This window comes from Larimichthys crocea, chromosome XIII (genome assembly GCF_000972845.2).
Source record: "Larimichthys crocea isolate SSNF chromosome XIII, L_crocea_2.0, whole genome shotgun sequence".
Classification (NCBI taxonomy): Eukaryota; Metazoa; Chordata; class Actinopteri; family Sciaenidae; genus Larimichthys; species Larimichthys crocea.
In genome coordinates, this window is record NC_040023.1 from 5702727 (window position 1) to 5726162 (window position 23436).

Consider the following 23436-nt stretch of genomic DNA (forward strand, 5'->3'; position numbering starts at 1 on the left):
TAGTGGCAGGGGATGACATCTAGAAAAGTGCAGGAGCCGCTGTGGTAAGTAAATGCTTAACCTTGATTCGTGATACAGGGTCTTCCAGGTGATCCACCACCCCGACATGCAGACAAATTAACCCCGAGCTGTTCATTGTCCATCCAAGACAAATGACTTAACATAGACCACACTGTCATCCGCAGGCTCCACTCTGGTCAGTCTCTGTCGCTCTCACTGCCTACAGCACATTTGCATCCTTATATGTATATGAAGGTACAGCTGTATCTCTGACAGACTGACAGCTGAGATGTGAATGTGGCACGTTTCCCTCAGGGAATTGTCTCATCCCTACTACGGTGACAGCATCTTCCAGCACATAGCGCGCTCTCTTTATATGCACTCCATACTTTCTTTTTTTCAACCGTTTTAACTATTAATATGTTATTTAATTCTATTTTTAATTGAGATGCGGATGCTGCTGCTGCATAAACCTGCATAAACTGCACGGCTAATGAATTTAACTCCATTCCCTCCAGCACCCTATCACCCTATTGTTTTTTCTTTGTATGTTCTTATATCTGACACTATCGATACTTGAAATGTTACCTTTTGATTCTGGTGTGTCACTGAAAAATCAATAAACAAATCATTTATTTTCCCGGTCTTGACCAAGCTCCTGCGGTCCCACAAAAGACATTAAACGACTGTTTCCATGTCCTGAATGATACTTTACATGACTAGTAGATTATCTTTGACATGTAATCAATGAAGTTAGTCATAATTCTCTGGTTTCAGGTTTTAAAATGAGTAAACGAGTCTGAAACTGATCTGCAGTGTGAAGCGAAAGATGAAAAGGACCGAGTACTTGTCAGAATTCAGATTAAATGTCTCTCTAAACTCTTAAGTAGTGGGTAGTCTTTTGGACTGCAACCATGAATCTGTATTCTTTAACTGGTTCACTGTCTGTTGGTTTGCTCCCATGGAGCTCCCACAGCTCCCACTCACTCCTCTCTGTTTATTTTCCATTTCTCATAGCCAGCCGATGCTTCTCTAAACTGCAGTGCTGCTGAATCAATAGTGCAGTGGGAGCCAGGCTACACCCACAGGCTCCACTGTAGCATACACTTCACAGCCGCCTTAAAATCAGCCCATAATGTGTTTCAGTCAGCAGACAACGCCACGGCAGGCGTGGGAATGATGTATTTTTTATCGCACGCGGATTGTGTTCCAAATCATTCCCTCTCTTCGCCTCTCAGGCAGCTCTGATCCCTCTCCGCTGCCTATCTGAAAAGTATCTGTCGCTCTTATCATCAACCACCAAAGAGTATTTTCATCCGCTCGCTCGCCTCGGCTGTCCTCGCTGCGCACACGTCCGCCCTTGATAAGATTAATTAAGCACTCAGCTCAAAGATAGTTTGAGTTTCAAGGTAGTTGTACTGCGGCACGCCGACTGTAGGTCACCTGCACGCCAGATGCAGCACGATGGAGCCTGTGGGAGCCATTCAACGCCACCGGCCTTCCCGTTTTTGATACCAGTCACTGCACTGGCAACGCCCTGAACCACCATTAATCAACGAGCGCGTTGTATAGGAGACCACAGGGGGGGAAGCGGCAGATTCGCCATACATCGCCCGATCATCCTCCACGCAGTAAATCTCGGGTTAATTGTCTCCATGCATGCCTCAGTTGGTTTTCCAGCTGATGTGGCTGCGCTGGCTGTTGAATTCTTAATGTGCCCTTTTGTGGTCTCCTTTCAACAGCTATCACCTTCAAGCCTCGGCTCTTAATGGGGGGGGGGGTGTCTCCCCTTTTATTTTCAACGGTGGTTCAGAGGGGGGAAAACAGCATTAATGCTGTTTTAAGGTGAGCTAATGGATCAGCATAAATCATGGCCCGGGTGGATCCTTCCTTCCTTTTCTGAGTCTCCGCTGCGAGGACATGTAACCCTCCTCTGACGGGGTTGGGTCCTGCCCGAGGGCTCATGTGTGGGTAAACAGTGAAATCTTGGCACCGGTACAAATAGATCCAATGCAGGCCAAGGCTACGGTGAGATTCCATTATTGTTTTGGCAGCGAGCTTTGTACAGACAACCAGGCCCGAGCCCCCCCTCCACCACCACCACCCTCCAGCCTCAGTAGCCACCGCGCACGCTGAGCTCCCTGCCAGGTCTTTGATTTCATTCAGGTGACGATTCCCCAGCAGCTGGCGCCGAGGGGGGGGAGGGACAGGACCCTAGAGTCTTCTGTCCAAGACACTGGATTATTACCATCATTTCCATCTTATTCTAGGCATAATTAGATGAGACCAAAGTCACAAACTATAGGCAGCATAATTAACATGTCAAAGTAATGAAATGCGGATCTTAAAAGCCTTTGTTGTTATATTTAAGTAGAATTATGAAAGAGCTCAGGTGAAAACTCAAAATGTGAGTTATTCAATTCAATTCAATTCTTCTTCTTTTTTTATTCATGTATTGCAAGAGAGCAGGTCTAGACTGTACTCTTTAAAATATTTACAGAGACCCAACAATTCCCAACAATGAGCGAGCACTTGGCGACTGTGGCAAGGAAACATGGAAAGTATTCATAAGGATGTTGAGTGCTAATAGACTCCTTAATTGTTGACATATTTGTAGAGGATAGATTGACTAAGCAAATATGCTTCATAATATGAAACTAAAATCAAATCAAATGAGTCATAACGTCAGATCTTGTCGCTTGAATAAGCTCTGGTACTGTCATAACCAGGATGACAAACAAAACAAAAAAATAATACTAAAATAAAACTTAAGCCTCAAATAGTTCAGCGTGTTCAGTGTTCTGTCTTTTGGTTTTTGATTAATAACTCTGGATTGATTCAATTCACACGTGCCCTTTTGGCAGTAGAAAGACTCAAAATGTCACTCACGCACCTCTGGTTCTCACCCTTCGTTCAACCACAGTTCAGTATTCCTATAAATGAGAAATGTGAGGAGAAACTCGATTCAGGCATCCACCATTCCTCCGATAGATAAGTATTTCCACATGAGTTTTAAAATCCATCACTGAGAGACAAATGGAAGCTCTGCTGCTGCCTCTTGAATGTCAGATGCCGAATATTGTGGCTCTTTACGTGGTCCTAGCTTACTTAAATACTTTCATATAAGAACAACCTATTTGCGACGGATAGCTGAAGCCGGCGCGTGTCTGAAAATGGCTTTAAATCTTATCTCATATCTGTATGAAACAGTGGGAAAAAAATCTTCCAAAAACTAGACGTTCTTTTTTCTTTTTATGCTCAGCACATAGGAGATCCATCCGTGTGGTGGTGAGAGAGATCGGGAGGGCGAAGGACAGAGTGAATTATAGATAGACTGAATGTTTCTGGCTGTGAGTGATTGCAGTCTATGCGAGCCCATCTCAATAGAAGAGTGACGTAAAATCAATGCTCAGAGTGCAACCTAATCAATGTTGCCATGATGACTGTGGGGAGGGCGCTGAGAGATTGTTTTATTTGGTTAGCCTGAGAGGTCACCCTGTGTTTCCTTTTGATACACCTTCTCCTTTCACAATGAGCTCAGTGCGGCGTGTTTTTATAACACTAATGTGAAAGTGCTGCAATTTTGACAGCGCCGTGCTCGCTCGCCCGCCCAGCACTGCTCAACATGTTTCCTTTTTTTACAGCAACTTGGCAATTTTCCTCAGTCATTTAATTTTGTCCCCACAGAGAATGTGTTCATTTCTGTGAGAGTGGCCCGCCATCAGCTCTGCATACGATATTGAGAGAACGGCTAACAAGACATTCACCCACAATAGCGAGCTGAGTCGGCAGGTCTCTGTGACCTTGGTGTGTATATGTGTGTGTGTGTGTGTGCCCCTTGAGGACTATGTAATGGCAGCGCCTGGTCTTGTAGAGAGGCCAGAGGAAGAGACTCTGATATATTATTGAAACGTTATTTGACTTCATCCCTGTATACTTCATCTTAGATAATAATAGCCACACTTTACTTGAAGTGGTGCTTACAAGGCATCAAAAGTATATTACAGTGTGTATAATGGTGATTAATGAAATCAGAGGAGGGTATAAAACAAAAGTGGAGGTGAGGTGGCGGTAGTTTTTGAAGTGTCCCAGGTCACTTTCACACCGTTGATAGCACTGAGTTGGGGTTTTATTTCGGATAACCTCTTCAAACTTTTCACACATCTATAATTCGCACACTCTCACATGCATCAAAGCATTGACAAGGTCGTCCTCTCTTGCACAATTTTAAGCGACACAAAATACGGTTTTAAAGCAGCATAAGAACCGTTCGACTGCTTTATCAAGTCATCATTTGACCTTTAACGCTTCACTTGTTGTTCCGCCCTTTCTATGTAAGCCAGTCTCATAATCTGTCAGCTATCATCTGACGATGATTTAGCCTCTGGGGACAAAGCGTCTGGGCTTCCGGTGTAGCCAGCGGATATCCAGAAAACGGATATCTTGGTCAAGATGTCCTCTGCAGTCGGGTTGGCAACTTGATACGTGAGAATGACCAAATTTCTGCTAATCTGTATGAACAGATATCTGCACATTAATGTGAATAAAACGCTAAATCATACTCAGACAATAGCCATTGGGTTTCCGAGACAGCATTCCAGCTAATATGTTCCACCTCTTTTACTCACACATGGAATATTTGCAATCAAAGCCCAACAAGCCTTCAGCATGACTGGTACTTGCCTACGGTAGAATCTGCTTTACAGAGAGTTTATGTACATGACAGTTTCAGCGCTTAGACTTCAAATGAAATTTCAAGTGTTTGAAATGTTTTACTGGCCTCCACTTCATCTGAATTCACCGTCTCGTCAACTGGCACTTCAACTGACGATCCTTATATTTCAGCCAACATTTCACCTATAGCTTCACACTTGTTTTAACACCTTTTTCACGGTCTGATGTATCAGGGGGAAAATCCCAGCACCCATCTGCTGAGTCTCATACCTGTTACCATGGTTACAAAATACTCCTGCATATTTATAAAAATCCCCTTCATAGATTGCTTAGTAGATCGCTTCCTACTATCTTCAACCTCATCCTGTAAAACTGAGCAGTATTTTTGAGTTGATGCCTAAATTAGATATCTCTTATCACACGTCCGCAAGGTCCATACAAGAGTTTGACTGACAGCTTTCACATCGTCCCTATGTGAATTGAAGCAAACCGGCAAATGCACCAGACTTCATTTGAACCACACCAAACAGGTTAGATGTGAGAGCGCTCACTGTGTCAACGTGTTGACTGGCTGGCTGTCTAGCCTGCCATGCACTAGTTGTCAATCACTTTGATATGTTGTCACAGGTAAATTCCCTCACCACCTGTCAGATGTTTCAGCAGCATTTTCAACAACCTTGTGAGACCAAGATTATAATAATATTGTGAACTATGATGGACTCCTTGGGTGGTCCATAATTACAGCTATACAGCCAAACCCCCCAGATGTTTATTCTTGCCAGTTCTAGTCAAGATCACAAAGTTTCCAATTTGTGTCACATGTTGAGGTCCTCAACAGAAGTTTTCTCAGCTGTCATTGAACAGTATGTAAAAACTTTTCATTGCGCCCTATCAGTGTTCTGCGGTGTTTCTAAGTCAACTCAGTTTGCTTGGAACTCGGAGCCTACACAAAATACGTTTCCTTTGGTTTGTGTATGATTGTTTGAGAGAGAAAGAGAGAGCATTGGTCGAGAGACATAGACAGTGAATGAGAGTGAGCGAGTGCCACACTTGATAAAGCCAGTTAATCAGCAGAATAAAAAGTTTCCCAGCCGATACGTTCAACACACCTCCAGCAGCCTCCCCTTAACCCCCAGACACTGCTGGACAACCCTGTGGCGGTACGCCAAAAGCGCCTGATTGTGTCTGAATGTATACTGCATAGCTGTGCAACAGTGTCATACAGGGTGAATTCGGTAACTTTAGCATCACTTGAGGGGGGAAATTTGAGGGGAAATTCCAAGTTCAAGAGGTTATTATAGCATCAGCATCATGATGAGCCCGAAACTAATGCGATTTCAAAGCACACCCTGTTCTTGGTTTTAATTAGTTGGTTTGCTTACCCCGCCTTCCTGCCTGGAAATGTGAATTTCTTTAAGGGGGCACTCCACCGTTTTTTTCACATGTTTGTCACAAGGAGGGCATGGAAACAGTGTGTACCCTGTCTTGAGTGGCTCTGGAGGGAGCTCTGAGAAAATAATCCTGATGATGTCATGGTGATGTCATTGGTTTTATCTCAATCTGGGCTTGAGGCTACACATTTGAACAGGAAGCCTGCATTGCCAACTTGTGGCATGGAGTTTCAAAGACATTTACCAGGCAGAGAGGATCTAAGGACAGCAGCTTTGACTAAAAGTCAGGATATCTCTGCCGCTGCTGCATTGATTTTGGCCCAAATCTCTCTCTTGTAAGTCATCCAACTTTATGTGTGTGATACTAAATCGCTTCAATTCACCAGATACTGATAGAGGTTGTACTTCATGAGGCAAAATGTGGTTAGAAGACATGAAACAGAACATCATTTCTTATTATATCTTTTTATTAGCCCCATCTGGGTGGCCAAGCTCACAGCCATGGCTCAGGTCATACACTGGACAGAAGTAACCGTGACAGTGAGTTCATGTATCAAGTCGTCCTACAGCACAAAAGTGTCAGATATCATTTTATCCAAAGACAAAGAACAAGCTGCCTTTGTGTTCAGTGGGTTTCCTGTCACTCTTCAACATCTCAGGAATTATTTAAAGCTGTAAGCGCTCTCTCTCACCTCGAGCGTGGTCTCAGCGCTTTCAGTGGAAAGCGTTTATTGCTTGTAGCACGAAGCTTGAAAGGTTGAGGTGGCACTGGAGGCAGCGCTGAATTAATTCTAAACAGAAGCTTCACCTCGCCACAGAGCTCGCTGTTGCGATGCAGCTGTTGGATTTTGTTACCTTTCAACAAGACGAGACACCGCCGACTGCACAAAACACCGGCAAATCTTCATCCTCTCGCCAATGTGGAATTTTCTGCCCTCAGTTTTTTTTCCGAACAGGATGAAAGAACTTTGACTCGAGACGTTTTTACAAAAGATGAAAGAGGCTTTTTAGATAAGAAAAGGAACATCACACTGGCATTAATGTGATTTTCTGAAGACCATTCATTAGAACCAGATTCAGTAAAAGTTTGCAAACAGCGCTACAGTGTATCATGAGAATACAAAAATCTGAATGCAGTTGTGCTTTTTACAAATCAAAGCAGCCCCATTCCACGGAAAAGACTTTGTCTACCCTGAATACTGAGCTAAACATAGTGTAAGTACAGTATATCAGGATTTTCCCTGTAAGGCACTGACAGAGTTTCCTATTTTGTTAGAGCATCTGATTAATGTTATAGCTGAATCATCAGTTGACACCAGTAGTACACACTAGACAGAAGTAATGGTACAGGAGCCAGGATGTGCTGATCAGGGAAGTTAATCTGATTATAGTTTATGCTTTTCTGGAGACTTGACACACAAGAAAAAGGACAGTAGAGTGTCCGTACAGTGTATTTTGGCCACAAAACAATGGATCCATGCATCATATCCCACCCAGTCGTAGAGAGTAGAGGGAAAACTGAAATTGAGGGGACAGAAAGATGGCAACAAAGTCACCAGCCAAACTGGGGACACTGGTTCTTGGTCAGGCCCCTAAACCCCTCATGTCCAATGCACATTGCACATCCATTTCATGGAACATCCGGACTTACAAAATTTCCCTCCACACTCCCCATCAGTACAGAGTCTGGTAAGGCAATAGAGACAATCAGGTCTCCTATTGAAAGAAGTCTCTTTGTAGGTTCACATCTCCCTCTCTGTATTTGTGCTCCCAAACACAGATAAATGCCACAACAACCATTTAGTGAGATAATGGAAAAAAGAAGGAGAAGGGGTGTTCCTATCTAGTGTCTCAGAGACATGCCAGCATTATTGGCTAGTGCAACACTGTTTCCTGCCTTTACTTTAAACAAGGAAACTGACAGCTACTGGGTGTCACTGATTTTTTTTCTAGATATTATGATAATTTATTGCAGTCTGGAGTGTTAGACAGTGGAAAGATGACCCCTTTTTGTATCTTGACTCGAAACCCTCAGCTATGGGGATGCCCCAACTACACTCATTGTCAACCTTTATGCCTGTAGAGACAACAAGAAGATTTTTGCAAAGTCACACAACACCTCTCTAAAATATTATTACACCACCATGTGTAAGTTGAATTTGCACATTATCTCAGGTGCTGTAAGAGCTATCAAAACTTGATTTACTAAATCCAGATAGTATGATGTACAGCTGCATTTGTTGCCAAAGAGCTCACTCCTACCAGGATGTTGGTTTCTGCAGAGGTAACATTCCTTCTCCGTCTTAAAAGAGCAGCTGCATCCCACACAGATGATTCATGTTTTTGTATCTTTTAATAAGCTCATTGTTCTGAAGTGTTCCCAAAACCCCAAAGTGTACGTTTGTGGCTATCTAAACTTCTTCTCGCAGTTCCTAACATTTCAGAATAAACCTGGAGCTCTCCTAAGTGTTAGCAGAGAGAAAAAGAGTAACTTATTCAGTTGGGAAATTGATTAAATGCCTAAAAAGAAGGACCAAATATGCATCACGCTGAGAATTTTTGGCCAATTAGGACTGAACTGAGACATCCTAGTGTCTGCATAGTAAGATTTTCCTCTCCTTCGAAAGGGATGTGAAAGCCCCTTTTTTTTCAACTGTGCCATTTATCTGCTGCTTTTTCAGTCCAAGGCAAAGGACAGATGTGAAAAACCTTTAAAAAAAAAAAACTATTCAGATTCTCAGTCTTTTCATCTCTCAGCTCAGCGACTCGATGAGATTGGTGTTAGACTGTCACAGAGAAAAAGATTTAGTCCTATTGATCTCTGTGTCAGTATTCAGAGTCAACAGCTGGTTTATAATAACAGGATTCACTCTGAACTAAAGGTTGTTAGTCAGGATGAAAATAGACTATAATCCAATTAAATCTGAATATTTGCTCTTTGAGAAAAAAAGGTTTTTAGAGCAACAGGGTTTAGGTTTAGGCTTTCCCAACCTGATTCATCTACAAATTCCTGATATACATATTATTTTTCTTTTTACATTCAGAGGTCTTTTGTGTATTTTCTGAGTCTTCACCAACAAAACATCCCCATTTTTGTTGTTCTCTATTTTCCCCCTCTCTCTCTCTGTCTCTGTGCTCTTTTATTGGCTGTAGTTCCGCGCAGCCAGCAGAGGAGGGTTAATGAATTACTATTTCCACACTGTAATGGGAGCCATTAATGGCTACAGCAACAGTAAAGGTTATCATAAACACATTTGCCTCCTTTTAGTGCCTGAATGTTTGAGAAGATGAGAGAGAAATGACTCACATCCAACCTTATCATTTGCTTAAATTATCACTGTGGATGCAGCGTAATAGGCTGCACAGGAGACATATGCCAAACTAGTTACCGGGAAATTCATGAAGTCAACACAGTGATGTCATTTTCTGAGGTTTCATATGCTGAGGTTACATTTTCTTTCCTTCCTTCCTTTATTAGTACCAACTGAGGTTTGTCTGTAGTACCAAGTGCTAAGCTTTGAATGTGTGTTTACTTATGTTTTGATCAAATAATTCCCAATTTAAATACCAATTTTTAGACTTTTTTTAACTTCTTGTACAGCTGCTTGTGTGAAGCCACTAGGTCCCAAATCCACAACAGCCTTCTGGCTAGGTAATTCATGGTCTTACATACATAATAGTAAGCATCTAAAAAGTATAAAGAAATAGTTTCAATCCAGATTGAGTATGTCATTTAATTTTTATAAACGTTTCTCATATTGGGGTTGAATTTGGTGTGGTTATGCTCAGACATTTATTACCCAATTAATTCGGCACATCAACTATTAAAAACTCCAACAATTTTTAAACACGTCTTATCATCATAATCACTGAGCAACTGAGCAAACTCCATCGACTGATGGGTTGAAGATGTGTTTGAAAGCTTTGGAAAAAGCTAGTTAGTGGTCCTTGAGTCAAATGTATTTGTTATTGGTACCGAAAATTGGGTCTTGTATTGGTTAATAGTATTGAAATATTTCAAATGTTTGATGTTGTACTCACCAAAAACTATTGACAGCTTTCGTACAACATCTCTGATTGGTCCTAATGTTGTAACAAATATCTAAGAAAGTTCTACACTATGTTGTCAACTGTCAGTGATACTAGTAATTGATGATCAGCTGTTCTCATTTCACAGTATCAATTTACAATTCCAAGATTGTAAATAGAAAGAGTGAGTGCACAATTTACCCTATTGAAAAACAGGATGACGCTCTTTCCTGCTCCCATTCCATCTGATTTATTGGAAGAGGAAAAACCAATCTGTGAGAATAGAGGGAGGTGTTGGAGCTAAAGCCAACAACCATGCTAACAAAATGACTAATACAAAATGAAGATGTAGAAGACATCCGATCCCACCTCCTTCCTCCTTTTTCTGTATACTATAATGGAAATAATGTTTCTGTCATTGACAAAACAATTATACTGCCAATAACACCTGAGTTTTGGCACCTATACAGAGCAACGCTTAATAAAATATTTGATTTAATAAAAAACAAACACTGACAAACACACAGGAACTTTGTGCAAAGAATAGGTAAACAAGATTACACATCTTGACATTTAACGCTAGCTTTTAGCACTTGACAGTTTTTAATACTCAATGTCACAAACACAGTTTGGTCAGCACCAAAAAATATATATAAATGTTTGAGGCAGCTGTAATCGGGACACCTTAGGAGGGCAGAATGATACTTACCAAGGCAATAAAAAGGCTTGAATCAGTATCAGAATTGGTGTTTATTGACAAGTTTTCACAAACAAAGAATTGTGTATAACATTACATACAATGCCTTGGCAGATCGATGTATAAAAATAAACGTAGTATGAGAAAAATATAGATAAAAATGGGAGCAAGTCAAGTACTGCAATTCAAGAAGCTAAATGGAAAAACAGAAAATTGACAACGTGAAAGAATATTATAAGAACAATATGTACAATATGACAAATGGAAGAACTGTACGGTTTGTTCAGAAATGTGCAAAAGTTCAAGCTCAAAGTTTAAACTACTGGGGCAGCAGTTGCTCAGTCAGCACTAACTCAGTCCGTAGAGACCTGACAGTTCAAGTCTACCATGGACCATAGTGTGGAATGTGAACTGGTAGCTGGAAAGCTGCCAATTCACCTCCTGGGCACTGCTGAGGTGTCCTTGAGCAAGGTACCAAACCCCTGAAAACTGTCCTTTGTGTTTGTGGTTGTATCTCGGGTATGTGTAAAACTTGAGTTAAAAAAGAATTTCCCAATCCCAATCGATAAAGGTAATCTTCTCCAAGACAACTTAACTATGTAATGTTTAGAGGGTGGGGGAATAAGGGTAGGTGTCAGTAGTGGTTCCCAGCTGCTCTTATGTGGTGAGATTTTGGTCCTGATCTGAAGGGATTTAAATCAACAGTTAAGCAATAGACTAGACCTATTTTTGAGTCATTCTGATACAGGATTTTGAAAGGACGCTTTCAAGTCAATCAAAACAAGCATTCACCTCCATCTAGTCAAGTATCGAATAAGCACTAACCAAACATCCTCTGTCAAAGACTAAACAGGATGTGTTTCATAAAGATAAGGCGCGAGGTAAGTGAGTCGAGGATGATGAGCTTTTCCCATGACTGCACTGTCACTGCTCACCATCAAAGCAAATCATGCACAAAGCCTGAATGGCCTAATTCATTTCAAACTGCTCTATATTGATGCAAATCTCACTTCTGATTTGAGGCATCGTTAAAGCGAGCATGCGAGAAGGAGTGCGATGGATTTGATGCCTGCCCATGAGCCGTCACTAACATTTAGGATGTAATCTGTGTCTTGATTACTTTCATATGATCTTGTTGGCTAATTTAATATCTTAATGTTTGTTGATTTGTCCCTGAAGGACCTAATTTGAGATTATGAGCCGTGAGGAGAGATTTAATGTGAGACAATTTATTCTTTTATTAGCCTTTATGTTTTATCCAAACAGTTTTCAGGTGAGTCGAGCCGCGCTGTTGTGTCTGTCTGAACTGCTGTTGTTGTTTCCATGGAAATTCTTCCCGCAGCGCAAAATGCACACACACACACATGCACACAGTCACTGCAGGGATGTAATGTTGCTAGGCAACGTGTTCAAGACAATGGGGAAGTGCAACTGGTTTAGTGGTTTAGTGCTGATTCAAAGGTTAGAGGGTGTGTTGGAGTTCCACCAGGGTTGACCTTCTGCCAATCAGCACTTCTCGTCGCCTGCTCTTGTCACCTCTGCTCCCCAGTGAACTTGTGCATTGTGAATGTATAGCCGAACCAAGGGAAGAGGAACAAAGGCCTGCACCAGCCAACCCTTAGTCCTGTTAGCTAAAGCAACAAAGGAATCAAAAGAGCCTTTTTATCTCAAGGGGATTTAAGCATTTTACCTCCTTCTGGAACCCTTTTACAATGGATCATTCCCTGAGACCTTGAACCTACCCTTCATTAAAAGAACTGACTTGATGATGCTGGTTAGTGTTTGCTAATGAGGCTTTGAATTCCTGCTAACCCCACAAGGAACAGCCTCGACTCTGGAGATTTACAGCTTAATAATATCTGCTATAACTATTTGATGGTTGTCAGTCGATACCTGCGACCTGCCCAGTTTTCTTTAATGAAATTAAGCAGATATTTTTAGAGCCTTGATTGACTGAATAAGTGCTTTCTAGTTGTAATGAAATATTTGCATTTATTAGGGTGTATTACACTCAGTTACCCCGATGTAGGCAGGGGTCCAATCATGAAAACTTTGGGCTGAAAGGAACACTAACCAAACAAAAACCAACAATATGAGCTGTCCATTGTTTTCCTTAACCCATAACTAAGTACTTTTTTTACTCCAAACCATGAAACCATTTTCCTAAACCCCAACCAACTTGTTTGTGCAAACAAACAAGGTCTATGGTAGCGCCAAGGGCTCCTATCTAACTTGCTGGATGAAAAGTTGCTTTCAAAGTTCATGTTATTGTTGAACTTTCAGACCTCCACAAATGTTAAAGTCAGACATTTATTCTTGACTTTAGAAACAGAATTTGACAAAAACAGTCTCAACACCAGGCCCAGTAGTTGTTGAGAGCTTCCAATCATAACACAAGGTATCCAAGATTGTATCACAACATTGTATCCAGTGTCAAGAATTGACAGCTGGATAAACTTCATCTTTTGAGGGGGATTGTGTGATATGGTCGAAGACTCCAGGACAGCTACTAATCTTCAGGTGAGATTATTTCAAATCAAATGTGATTCTGAAGCCACTTGAAGTGTATTTGAGTCAACGCTCTGCTGTATCATCTGTTGTCAGGTTTTTAATCCAGTTAGTTTGTAATCTGGAATGGGAGGGGGGATTAGCCATACAGGCTGCAATGTAAGTAGATGTTAATGCTGCCAGTCGGGCTTCATCCTCTGCAGTCCTCTCCTCTTTGGTCGTGTCTTATACTGCAGCAAACAGAAGCTGAGGCTGACAACGTCCTGCTGGCTTGTCTCCTTGAATCTCATCGTACATGGACACCTATTCGTCTTCATGCACCACCTCTGCCCTGCTTGTCAAAGAGTGCTATGCTATCACAATCTAGTTAGTCTATTGTTAGAGGGCAAAGCTGTTCGTCTGCTAGAGGATGCTGAGCAGAGGACCTCCTTTAATCTCACTGGGATTATTAAAGAAAATTACAGAGGGGGTTGTCTGTATTTGAATAGGTGCTTCCCAATTAGAGTCTATTTGTTCATACTAACAAACACTTGGCATGGGATTAAAACCTGTGTTGCGTGACAGAGTTCAACTGGACTTGTTCACACATAGTCAAACACACCCACTAAGGGAATATACAGTTCAAACAAATGCCTCCCGACATATGAACAAAGTCTAAATGTCTCTACATTGCCTCTTTCCTGTCAGCGATTCTGACTTTCCGTCCACGAGCAGTGCTTCCTTATTTACCTGTTTGTATTAGATTTGTGTGCTGTGGCCTCTCAGTACACTCCCCAGAGAGTCACTGACATTTGCGCAGTGCCCTTGAGCGTAGAAACATTGCTGAGGTGTAATAATAACAGTCTGTTGATGGGCTAAATGTTGAGGTGTCAGAGGCCACAAAGACACTGTAAGCAAACATGCTGTGTACGCTGAGTGCTCTGCACTTGGGGCCAGCGCAGTAGGGTAAAAACAACACTGATGTATTATCATCTTATGAAGCTGATATGTTAGGTGACTGTTTACACATCCAGCAGACATGGAGCAGCATTAGAATTAATTTCTCTGGTAACATGACAAATATTCACTCTCCTTTTTAGCTCTGGTTTGGTCTTCACCAACTCCTGAGGAAAATGTCTGGCTCTCTAGCTGCTAAACACTCCATTATGTTCACCGGCTGCTCACTAACTTTGTCTGTCTGCTGTTTGGTACGAAGCAGGATTTAGGGATTGGGGATTAACCCTGAGTTTTCAGTCCTACAACGATTGTTCACTTTGGGGTACATCACCATGGTAACTTATGTTGAACAGCTAACCTGCTTTGGAGCTCTGGATCAACACTCTAATACCACCATCGATTGACCAAGTAGTTCTCTTGGGAAATGGCATAACCATTTATCAAGGTCTTGTGGATCTATTGATTATTAAGGCCTATGTTCTAATAATCATAAAACATTATGATACCCATGTCTATGCATTATAAACATACTGCATTATACTGTACTGTATTACATCTATGTGAGTATTAATATACCATGATCCTTTAAATTGCCATTACAGTGCCTATAACTATAATTATATATTACTAAAGCACAGTATATCACATTATAAGTATGTTCCTAGTGCATTATAAACATATGTGTTTCCAAATATTGAAGCCACTTAAATTGGTAAACAGTGTGTAGGATTCAGTGGCATTTAGCGGGTTAGTTACGGATTGCAACCACCTCCACTCGCCATCCTGTTCCAGGCACGAGGGATAATCTACGAGAACGGTCATGAGAATATGTCATCACTATATATAGGAAATGAAAAAAACACACACAATTACACTAAAACCAAAAGCTGAACCAATTTGTTCTCACAACCCACCACCGATTAGAACAATGACAGATTCATTAAAGGGAAAATGTTTTGCGGATGTATCTTTGTTCAACCATCCCCGAATCCTCACAACCCCCCCAGCTTTAAAACTGTTAGTGTATGTGACTTGACAGAGATGAACAGTCAGAGCTCCTCTGTGTCACTCAGCCTCATTAGCTGAATTGATTAGCTAACGCAATCATTGATACACCCACAGGGGAAAATGATAAATGATGCCACTACGAGCACAGAGGTCACAGAGCCACTGCTTATTTAAGAGACTGCTGCTCTAAGCTGAAATCAGGTGGAACCGTTGAAACCACAGCTGTTTTCCGAGGGTTTGACTACTGTGGGTTTGTACGCTTTGTGCTGCTTATATGTGATGTTTTAGCTGTTTATATCAGCATTAGGAGTCACTAGTTTGTTGTACTTAAGATGCGCGCATGACTTTTGGAAATTCTGTCCTGCAGTATGAGTCCAGAAAAATAGGATTTATGGTACGCAGTTTAATATCTTGTGCACATAAGATAAAAAGTTGTGTGCACACGTTAGATCTCCAGTGCTCTGTAGCTAGAAGTCTTTTAAGGGTGCTACTGATTTTTGGAGCAAAGCTATTCATCAAATATTTCTCAAGATACACCAAAAATGCCAACCATTAACCATGGACAGAACCAAACTTCTTACCAATCCATATTAGGGTTGGGTTATATGCTCACATTTTCCAACAGGCCTCCGACAGCTCAACAACTGGCATTTGCCAATATATTGATGCAGGAGTGTGTGCAGACCATTAAATAAATAATGGTAGAATAAAAACTGTACTCATCCAGTCGCAATAGATCTTCATCTATTAGCCCAACCCCAATCCATATTGAATGTACCAACATGGTGGACAGACTGAACATTGTAAGGAGTCCATGTTTTCCCAAATTTGTCTAATGATAATTTGAGTAAGAATGATAATGTGTTCATGCCGTATCTTCAAAATAAGCCAACAAGTGTACAATTACTTGTACATGAAGTTTGCAGTCATTCAAACTTAGATTGTATCCATCTTCCAACAGGTGTACATGACTGATTGGACCAGATCAGACCTTTATATCTTTGCTGTTATCGACTATTACTACCATTAAACAGACAGCTCACTTTCATGTTTTCAGGAACACACTGTTATTGGTCAAGTGCAGACTATAGGTGAAGATTAGCAGAAAGCACCGTGTGTCCTTTGAAGATGTGAAGCGATCGATGCCTTTTATCATCCTGTTCCATATGTATACTCGTCAGTCCAGCTCTACTGGGCTGTTGTCTGTTTGTCAGCTTGAAGACAGTGAGGCTGATGGGGTGATGAAGCTGAGTACACTTGCTCATCAGAGCGTTCCTTTTAGTTCTCGTGTGTTTGAGCTCTCTGTTTAAACTGCAAACTTGTCTTGTTTGTGCTGCTCCCCTCTCCGCTGCGAGGATCACTCTATGCTGCATGTGTGTGGCGGAGGAATGCGGCTCCGCCGATCTCGACATGGCACAGAGATTTTAAAAGAGTGTTTATTATTGTGGCTTCACAGAGCTGGAGTCAGTCCCAGAGGTCTTTCCCAAAGCAGGACAGAGATGGCTTTCATTTCTTTTCTCCCTCTGCTTTTTCTGTCGCAGCGACTGTATTCATCTGTCAGCGTAATGCTTGAAATTTTGCAAAAGGAAATAAATAAATATAGTGAGATTTAGTAGCATTTGCATACTGACGAAAATAAAATCAGGGTTCTAAATTTGTAGAAAGAAAGAAATGTATAAACCCTACTGTCAGTGTTAGGCTGTATTTTCAGATGTGTGGGGGTGTGTCTATTAGTACTGAATATAACTGCTATGAAAAAATGTACTTTGTTTCACTGATAAACCAGCGCTCCCTCGCTCTCATTCACCGTTTGTGTTGCTCGGCCAAGGCTCGCTGTCTTTCTCTCTTAAACCATCAGAAACAAACCAAAAGAAAACGTCCTTGTGTCACTATTTTTGCAGCAAATACTGTGTGCCAGACACAGATTTAGAAGCTGGTACATGATATAAACAAGGCCAGAACACAACAGGTAGAGTGTTTAGTTTAGTTTAGTCCATGAATCCACCTAGATCATGCTCAGATTTAGGCTGACCGTGGAGAGGTTTGACTGGTCTGATTATTGCGTGACGTTTGTGTTGTGTTCTCCAAAAGCTGAATCTGGCTCAAGTTCGGCGTCGCAGGAGTTTTTTTTTCCGAGTACCCCCTGCTGCAAAAAATGCACTGCCCCCGCTCAAATAAATGGGAGAACCTGCATTTTTTAAAAAAAAGATTTAAAATCAGATTGTAACAACATCATGTTGAACAGTTGCTTATTTACACATCCAGCAGTTGAAGTCAACCTCATTATCGAAATATCTGGCTCTACTCCAGGTTCACCATGTAACTACAGACTGCAGGTGATAATTCTCTGTATGTTCATCACTATATAAAGATACCCATTCACACTTTGTCACTCTCCCTCTTGTAGAGCAGAAAAAAAGCAGAGGGTTTTTCTTTTTTTTCAGGGTTTCTGTAGGATGGTAAGAGTCATAAAATTTTGTTGCTTGGCACCAGATTATGTGCTCAACGCTAGATGAGAAAATTAAACCTCTGGAATGAAGCAGAGGAAGATTCACCTGCCAGTCATTTCACATGCCTTTTTGAGCATGAATGCATGATTCGGAAAATCATAGGCTTGTTTTACAAGTTGGAACCACAAAGCTGAGAGATTCTTTACTTCAGTATGTTGCCTGGCCTGTTTTGACCTCTTCAGGAATTTCAGGTAGAAACTCTAAACCCTAGATTAGACAAAAATAAATATTTAAATCGTGACTCTTATCAGCGATTGATGGTAAAAACTGTGAATTGTCTTTTACCACTGCTTCCGAAACATGCAAGTGTATTTTCAGGTTGTAAAACAACCAGAAATTTTTTATTTATTTAAATATCATATATATAATTTCCCCGGCATATATGAGGGATTAAAACAAAAGCCAACGTCTGCATGCTAATATGCCTTTTATCAAAAAGTACAAAAGGTGCTTTGGCCAATTCTGTCGTAATAAGCAGTTCTCATGAACGTATGCATCATCCCTTAAACATACATTTATGCTTTTGTGCTATCATCACTTAACTCGGTTTATCTGGAATCAGCAGTAGCCTTGAGGTTAAAGAATCAAATCCCCAAACTGGCTGGAAAAGTGTGTGCAGGGGAAAAAGGAAAAAAAAAAAAGTGCATGAGTTACGCTCTCTGCTCCCTAAACAGCCACTGTGGAGGTGCCCTTGAGTGGGACATTGAGCCCCCCAGCTGCTGCAGCAGCAGAGGCAGCACAAGGCTGCGATTGTGTCTGCCTGAATGTGCAGCAGGGAGCTGCTATGAAAGAGCACAGAGCTCACTAGACTTTTCCTCGGTAATAAAGTTTAAAAAGAAAAAAGAAAAAAAGGCAAAGTGACATAATCACAACCTTAGATGACTTAGTATTCTGCTGTTTCTCTGTGATGTCCTAACAAGCTGTCACTGGAGATTATGGCTACTATCTCAGCCACGTCTGACAAACACCCACTCACTTCAAACATTAGTCACATTCAGCATTTCTGCGCTGAAGCAAGGCTGCAGTTTTTCTCTTAGCTGAGCTCATCCCCGTGGCCCTGGGCAAGGCAACACAGCAGACTCAAACCTCTGTAGCCACCCTGTGAAAGTTCTTGTATTTTATGTTGCTGCGTGCCCGGACTGAGTAAAAATACTTTTCAGGAAGAGCTACAAAAGAGGTGGGAGGGAGAAAACGGGCGAAAGATGGTCTGAAATGGTGGAGTCGATGATCCAAGCAGCGTTATAAAGGTGTTGGGTGGCACAGCAGTCAATAGCAAGAATAAGATAATATTGAATTTCAAAAGCAGTACAATATAGAAGACCTGCGCTCGGGTTCCTGGAAGAACTTTCGATAAAAATGTGCAGCCTTAAGCAGTTAATGTGCATATTCCTCAGCGTGTTAAGTGATACAAAACCTTTAAAAACGCCATCTCTAGAGTGTCTGAATATATAAAACTATATAGTCTGAATTTGCCCGTTGTTTCAGATAAATCTGAATGTAACCAAGGTCTTAATACCTGAAGCAGAGCCAGCGTAATTCATTAATCTCCACCCAATCCTTCTATTTATTAAGTCTTTAATTAGCCTGACATTTTGTTGAATAATGCTGCACAGCAAAGAGGACATTGTATTTGAAGGATTTTCTTCACCACACAAAATACCAGCAAAATAAGGTCACAACAGATTTGTAAGACCTCTATCCTAAAAGTATTTAATCCATTATATTCAGTTGTGACGTACTTTTCCAGGTTTCTGGTGATTTTCTTCTTGAAAACGGTTCATGCAGAAAACAAGCTCCGGTAACAACTCGCCTGCCCGAGTACTGTCTGCGGTGTAAACATAAACAGATCTAGAATAAGGTTAGCTCGCTTGTTAAATTGGACAACTGGATTATAATTTCTGATGATTTATTCAAGAGTTGTATTTGTACTATCAATTCTGGCCTCATAGCTGTCTATGGAGGTGGAAGGCAATTGTAGAGAGTGGATAAAACTGTTTTTCACCAGTTTTCAGTGCAGGATTTTTTGGGGGGCGGTCCTAAAGGGTGACTCGATGACACACTGAGGCCACCCTAAGCATACCCCCGCACCCCTAGCAGAGAGATGAATATTAATTCATCTCACTCAGAGTGTTTGAAACTCAGTCATGTCATTTTTTAAACTCATCTGACACGTTTCAGTCGCTTCAAAATTGCTCCCACGAGTAGGCGTAGCTACAGCTCATTCAGCGGACACGCCCCCCACATTCCCGGAGCTGAGATACTGCTCATTTTTTACCTGATTGTGACACCCGATTTCATAAACCTGTCGACATTTTTAATCATTTAAATTTGGCTGGGTGGGTAATAACACTTTCTTCTTTCTCACTTCTTCTGACAAACTCAGAACACATATTTATTCTTACTTTACACAGACTCATAAAAGTGGATAGTGCTAACAAGCAATTAGAGCTTGTGTAACCGGGCCTTTAGACAGATGACGTTCATGTGGAAAGTTTCATTTTTAATGCAGTGCGATGCAATATGTGCATGAAGCAATACATTTTATAGATGGAAAATAAACGTGTCAGTCTCAGTCAGTTTTCAGAGATAATCTGCATAAAGCAGCAAACTGCTTTCAGTTCCAATCAGAAATGCATTCAACTACTAAAACTACGATATAAATGTTTCCTTCTCAGTGTGTGATGGGTTGGAGCACAGCTTGCTTCTGGATATTAAAGAATTTGAGCAAAATAGCCTTACCCAGTGGGGGTTTTTAAAATAAATCCGTGCAGAAGGGACAGTCTGTCTTTTGTCGTTGATGTGGACATTTTATTTTCCAGCGGTCAGTCCCAGGCTGTATGAAGAATTCACGGTTGCAAGGGAGCTAAAGGATACAGAAACAGCCTTGTCTTAATTATAGTGCTGCTCTAGCGGGGTGCTCTTTGTGCTCCAGCCTCATTATTAATGGCTTACAGTGTGGAAATTGACACCGTGGGAAATAGCCGGGTCCATCATCGTCATTCAGCGTTCATTATGAGCAGCGCTCTTTTTCCTCTGGCTTTAGTTTTGGTATATTTAAAGCAGATTCCCAGATAACTGCCCAGCTATTGAGAATGAAGACAGTCACGTTGCCTTAGATAGATAAGTGAGCATACACAGAGGTGAATCTCGGAGGTCTGTGTCCTCCATCATCCTAAGAGGCTTAGGCAGGTGGTAAAAATATAGATCCTTCCCTACTGTATCCCGAATCTGTCCTCCTGTCAGAGCGGGTTGTACCAGGCTACATGAACAGAAAAAAAAAAGAGGCAGTGCTGGCAGAGTTTTAAACATTTCCAGATGCTGCAGACTGAACTGTGGGAACTCAGCGGAGAGAAAAATCAGTAGTTGGCCAACCTTAAGAGGCCTAGAGGGTGATTTCAAATGTCTACCGTACAATAGGATTTGACTAATAACGGTGTTTTCGAGTTTGAAGCGGTTTGAGTGTACCGACCAGGCTCGTGAACCAGTACCTTAAGCATAATAAGAGGAAATTATAAAAAAAACAATGATTATTTTAATAAAATCTGAATTTCAATCTGTTCTTAATCATAATAATAACAATACTTTATTCTAATATCACAAAATTGTTGAGTGAATGGTATCGTAGCCATGGTAAAGATCAATCAAACAGAATCAAAGGCATGGGTGACTTTTTTTTTTTTGGAACCATGAGGTGAAAAGATGGATCTATTTCTTCCAATATTTTAAGCTGAAGGGAAAATGGTCGAAGCGGTTTGGCGATGTGACTTAAAACAAATGAGGCATACAATTACATCACTTGTGAACACACCCATGTGTTCAGAGGTGAACCGCAAACTTTTCAACTGGGAAGACATTTGCTAAAACAGAGCTTCTTAGGAGACACTTTTTTCCAAGATCCTGGACGTAAAAAGGTCCAAAATCTTGTAGCTGTGGGTCAAAGTTTGGCTTCTATAATGCGCATGATTGCAGTTTATGGATATAATAATAGAAGATCAGTATTGTGCTTTAACACATCTGACAGCGCTGCTCTACAAACATCACCATTTAGAAATAATATGACACACAAACATAGATATTTCTCTAGCGAGTCACACCAGGCCATCTCTTCATCCAGATTTATTGGCCCCCTTGTCCCCCCCCCCGTCGGCCTCGGCACACTATCGCTCTCCGGACTATTTTTATCCATCCAGGAGAACATGTCGGCATCCTTTTTTTTTTTTTTTCCCCCGGCCCCGTTCCCATAATTCCTCTCTGTGTCCAAACACACGCTGACAAGAAATAGGTCTGCAGAGGGCCCCGATGCTTTACAACAGGCTGCTGTTTCACATGAACAACTCCACTCACACTCTCATCTTACATTTATGTGCCTCACACACACATGCTCACTCTCTCTCTCTCTCTCTCTCTCTTCCTCTCCCTCCCTCTGCCTCTCTCCCTGGCTCTTTCTCTCTGTGTGTAAATGATGAAAGTAAAAGTAATACAAGAAACCGACAGGGGCATCTGGCCTAATTCCAATAGAAAATGGAATTGGATTAGTGCCTCTCTTCTCACAGCTGTGTATGTGTGTGTGTGTTTGTGTGTGAACGTGTACATATGTGTGTGTGTGTGTGTGTGTGAGGCAACAATGGGGCTCGGCAGCAGCCAGCTGCCCAACGGTGAAGCGCTGATGAACAGTGAGGAAACAGAGCCGCCACTACTGCTGCTGCTGCTGCTGCTGCTCCTGTTTTATGTGTGTGTGTGTGTCTCTGTGTGTATATATGGGGGTTGGTTAGGCGGTGTGTGTTTCATACTTGCCTACACATCCCAGAGAGATCAGTCATGCACATGACATTGATCATACTCATCATTTTTCCTGGCTTACAGATGCTGTCTTTGTTGCATACACCGCGGTGATGTAGCATTATCTTCAAATGGCAGCTTTTTTCTGCAGCTGATTTAACAGCTGATAATCACTCACTTTATTTATTCTCTCCCTCGCTTGCTGCCGAGGGAATTGAGTTACACGATTAGAGCGTATTTTTCCTCTCTAAACGCCTGCTGGTAGATTAAATTTCTCCCCCTTTTTTTTCCCCCTTTCTTTCTGCTCTTTATTTTCATAAACGCAGCGCCGGTCCTAAAGGAGACAACATCTACGAGTGGAGGTCGACCATCCTGGGCCCCCCAGGCTCCGTGTACGAGGGAGGAGTGTTTTTCCTGGACATCGCCTTCACACCAGACTACCCCTTCAAACCACCCAAGGTGAGCGGTGCCCTGCAGCTATGCAGCACAACCTCCCCGCCCCATTCCTTCACCCAGAGCTTTGAACAATGTCACCATTGTCCCAGCAGACTGTCAGCTTTTCACGCCGTTGTCCAACAACAATGACTTGTTTTAAGGCTTTTTCACCTACAGCACGTTGACAAAATAACGCGTGACAGCAGCACAGACAACTGGAGCTGGTCTGAAGACAAATGATGGACAGGGCTTTTTTATTTTTTTTTAGATTTAGAGGTGAAGGATAAGGCAGGTGTTATATTGTCAACAACTAAAACCAACAATGTTCCTACATTAATTTCATCAGCAAAAGCTGTGATGAAAAATGTTAGTGTCCCCTTTTTCCGTAACAAAAAATAGGGCAGATTTTTTTTTTTTAAAAGCTTTGAACTATGAAGAAATGGACAAATGAGCCAATTTCAGTTTTAAT

At 41.5% G+C, this 23436-nt stretch overlaps 1 protein-coding gene across 2 annotated transcripts in view; it reads left to right on the forward strand.

Moving 5' to 3' along the window:
• The window catches only part of LOC109140647 (ubiquitin-conjugating enzyme E2 E2), a 67240-nt gene that overhangs the window by 31902 nt on the left and 11902 nt on the right, over positions 1-23436 (forward strand). For both annotated transcript variants that reach the window (XM_027286506.1, XM_027286507.1), the window contains one exon: positions 22859-22991. In XM_027286506.1, the coding sequence (XP_027142307.1) occupies positions 22859-22991 (133 nt within the window). The remainder of the gene's footprint in view (positions 1-22858; positions 22992-23436) is intronic.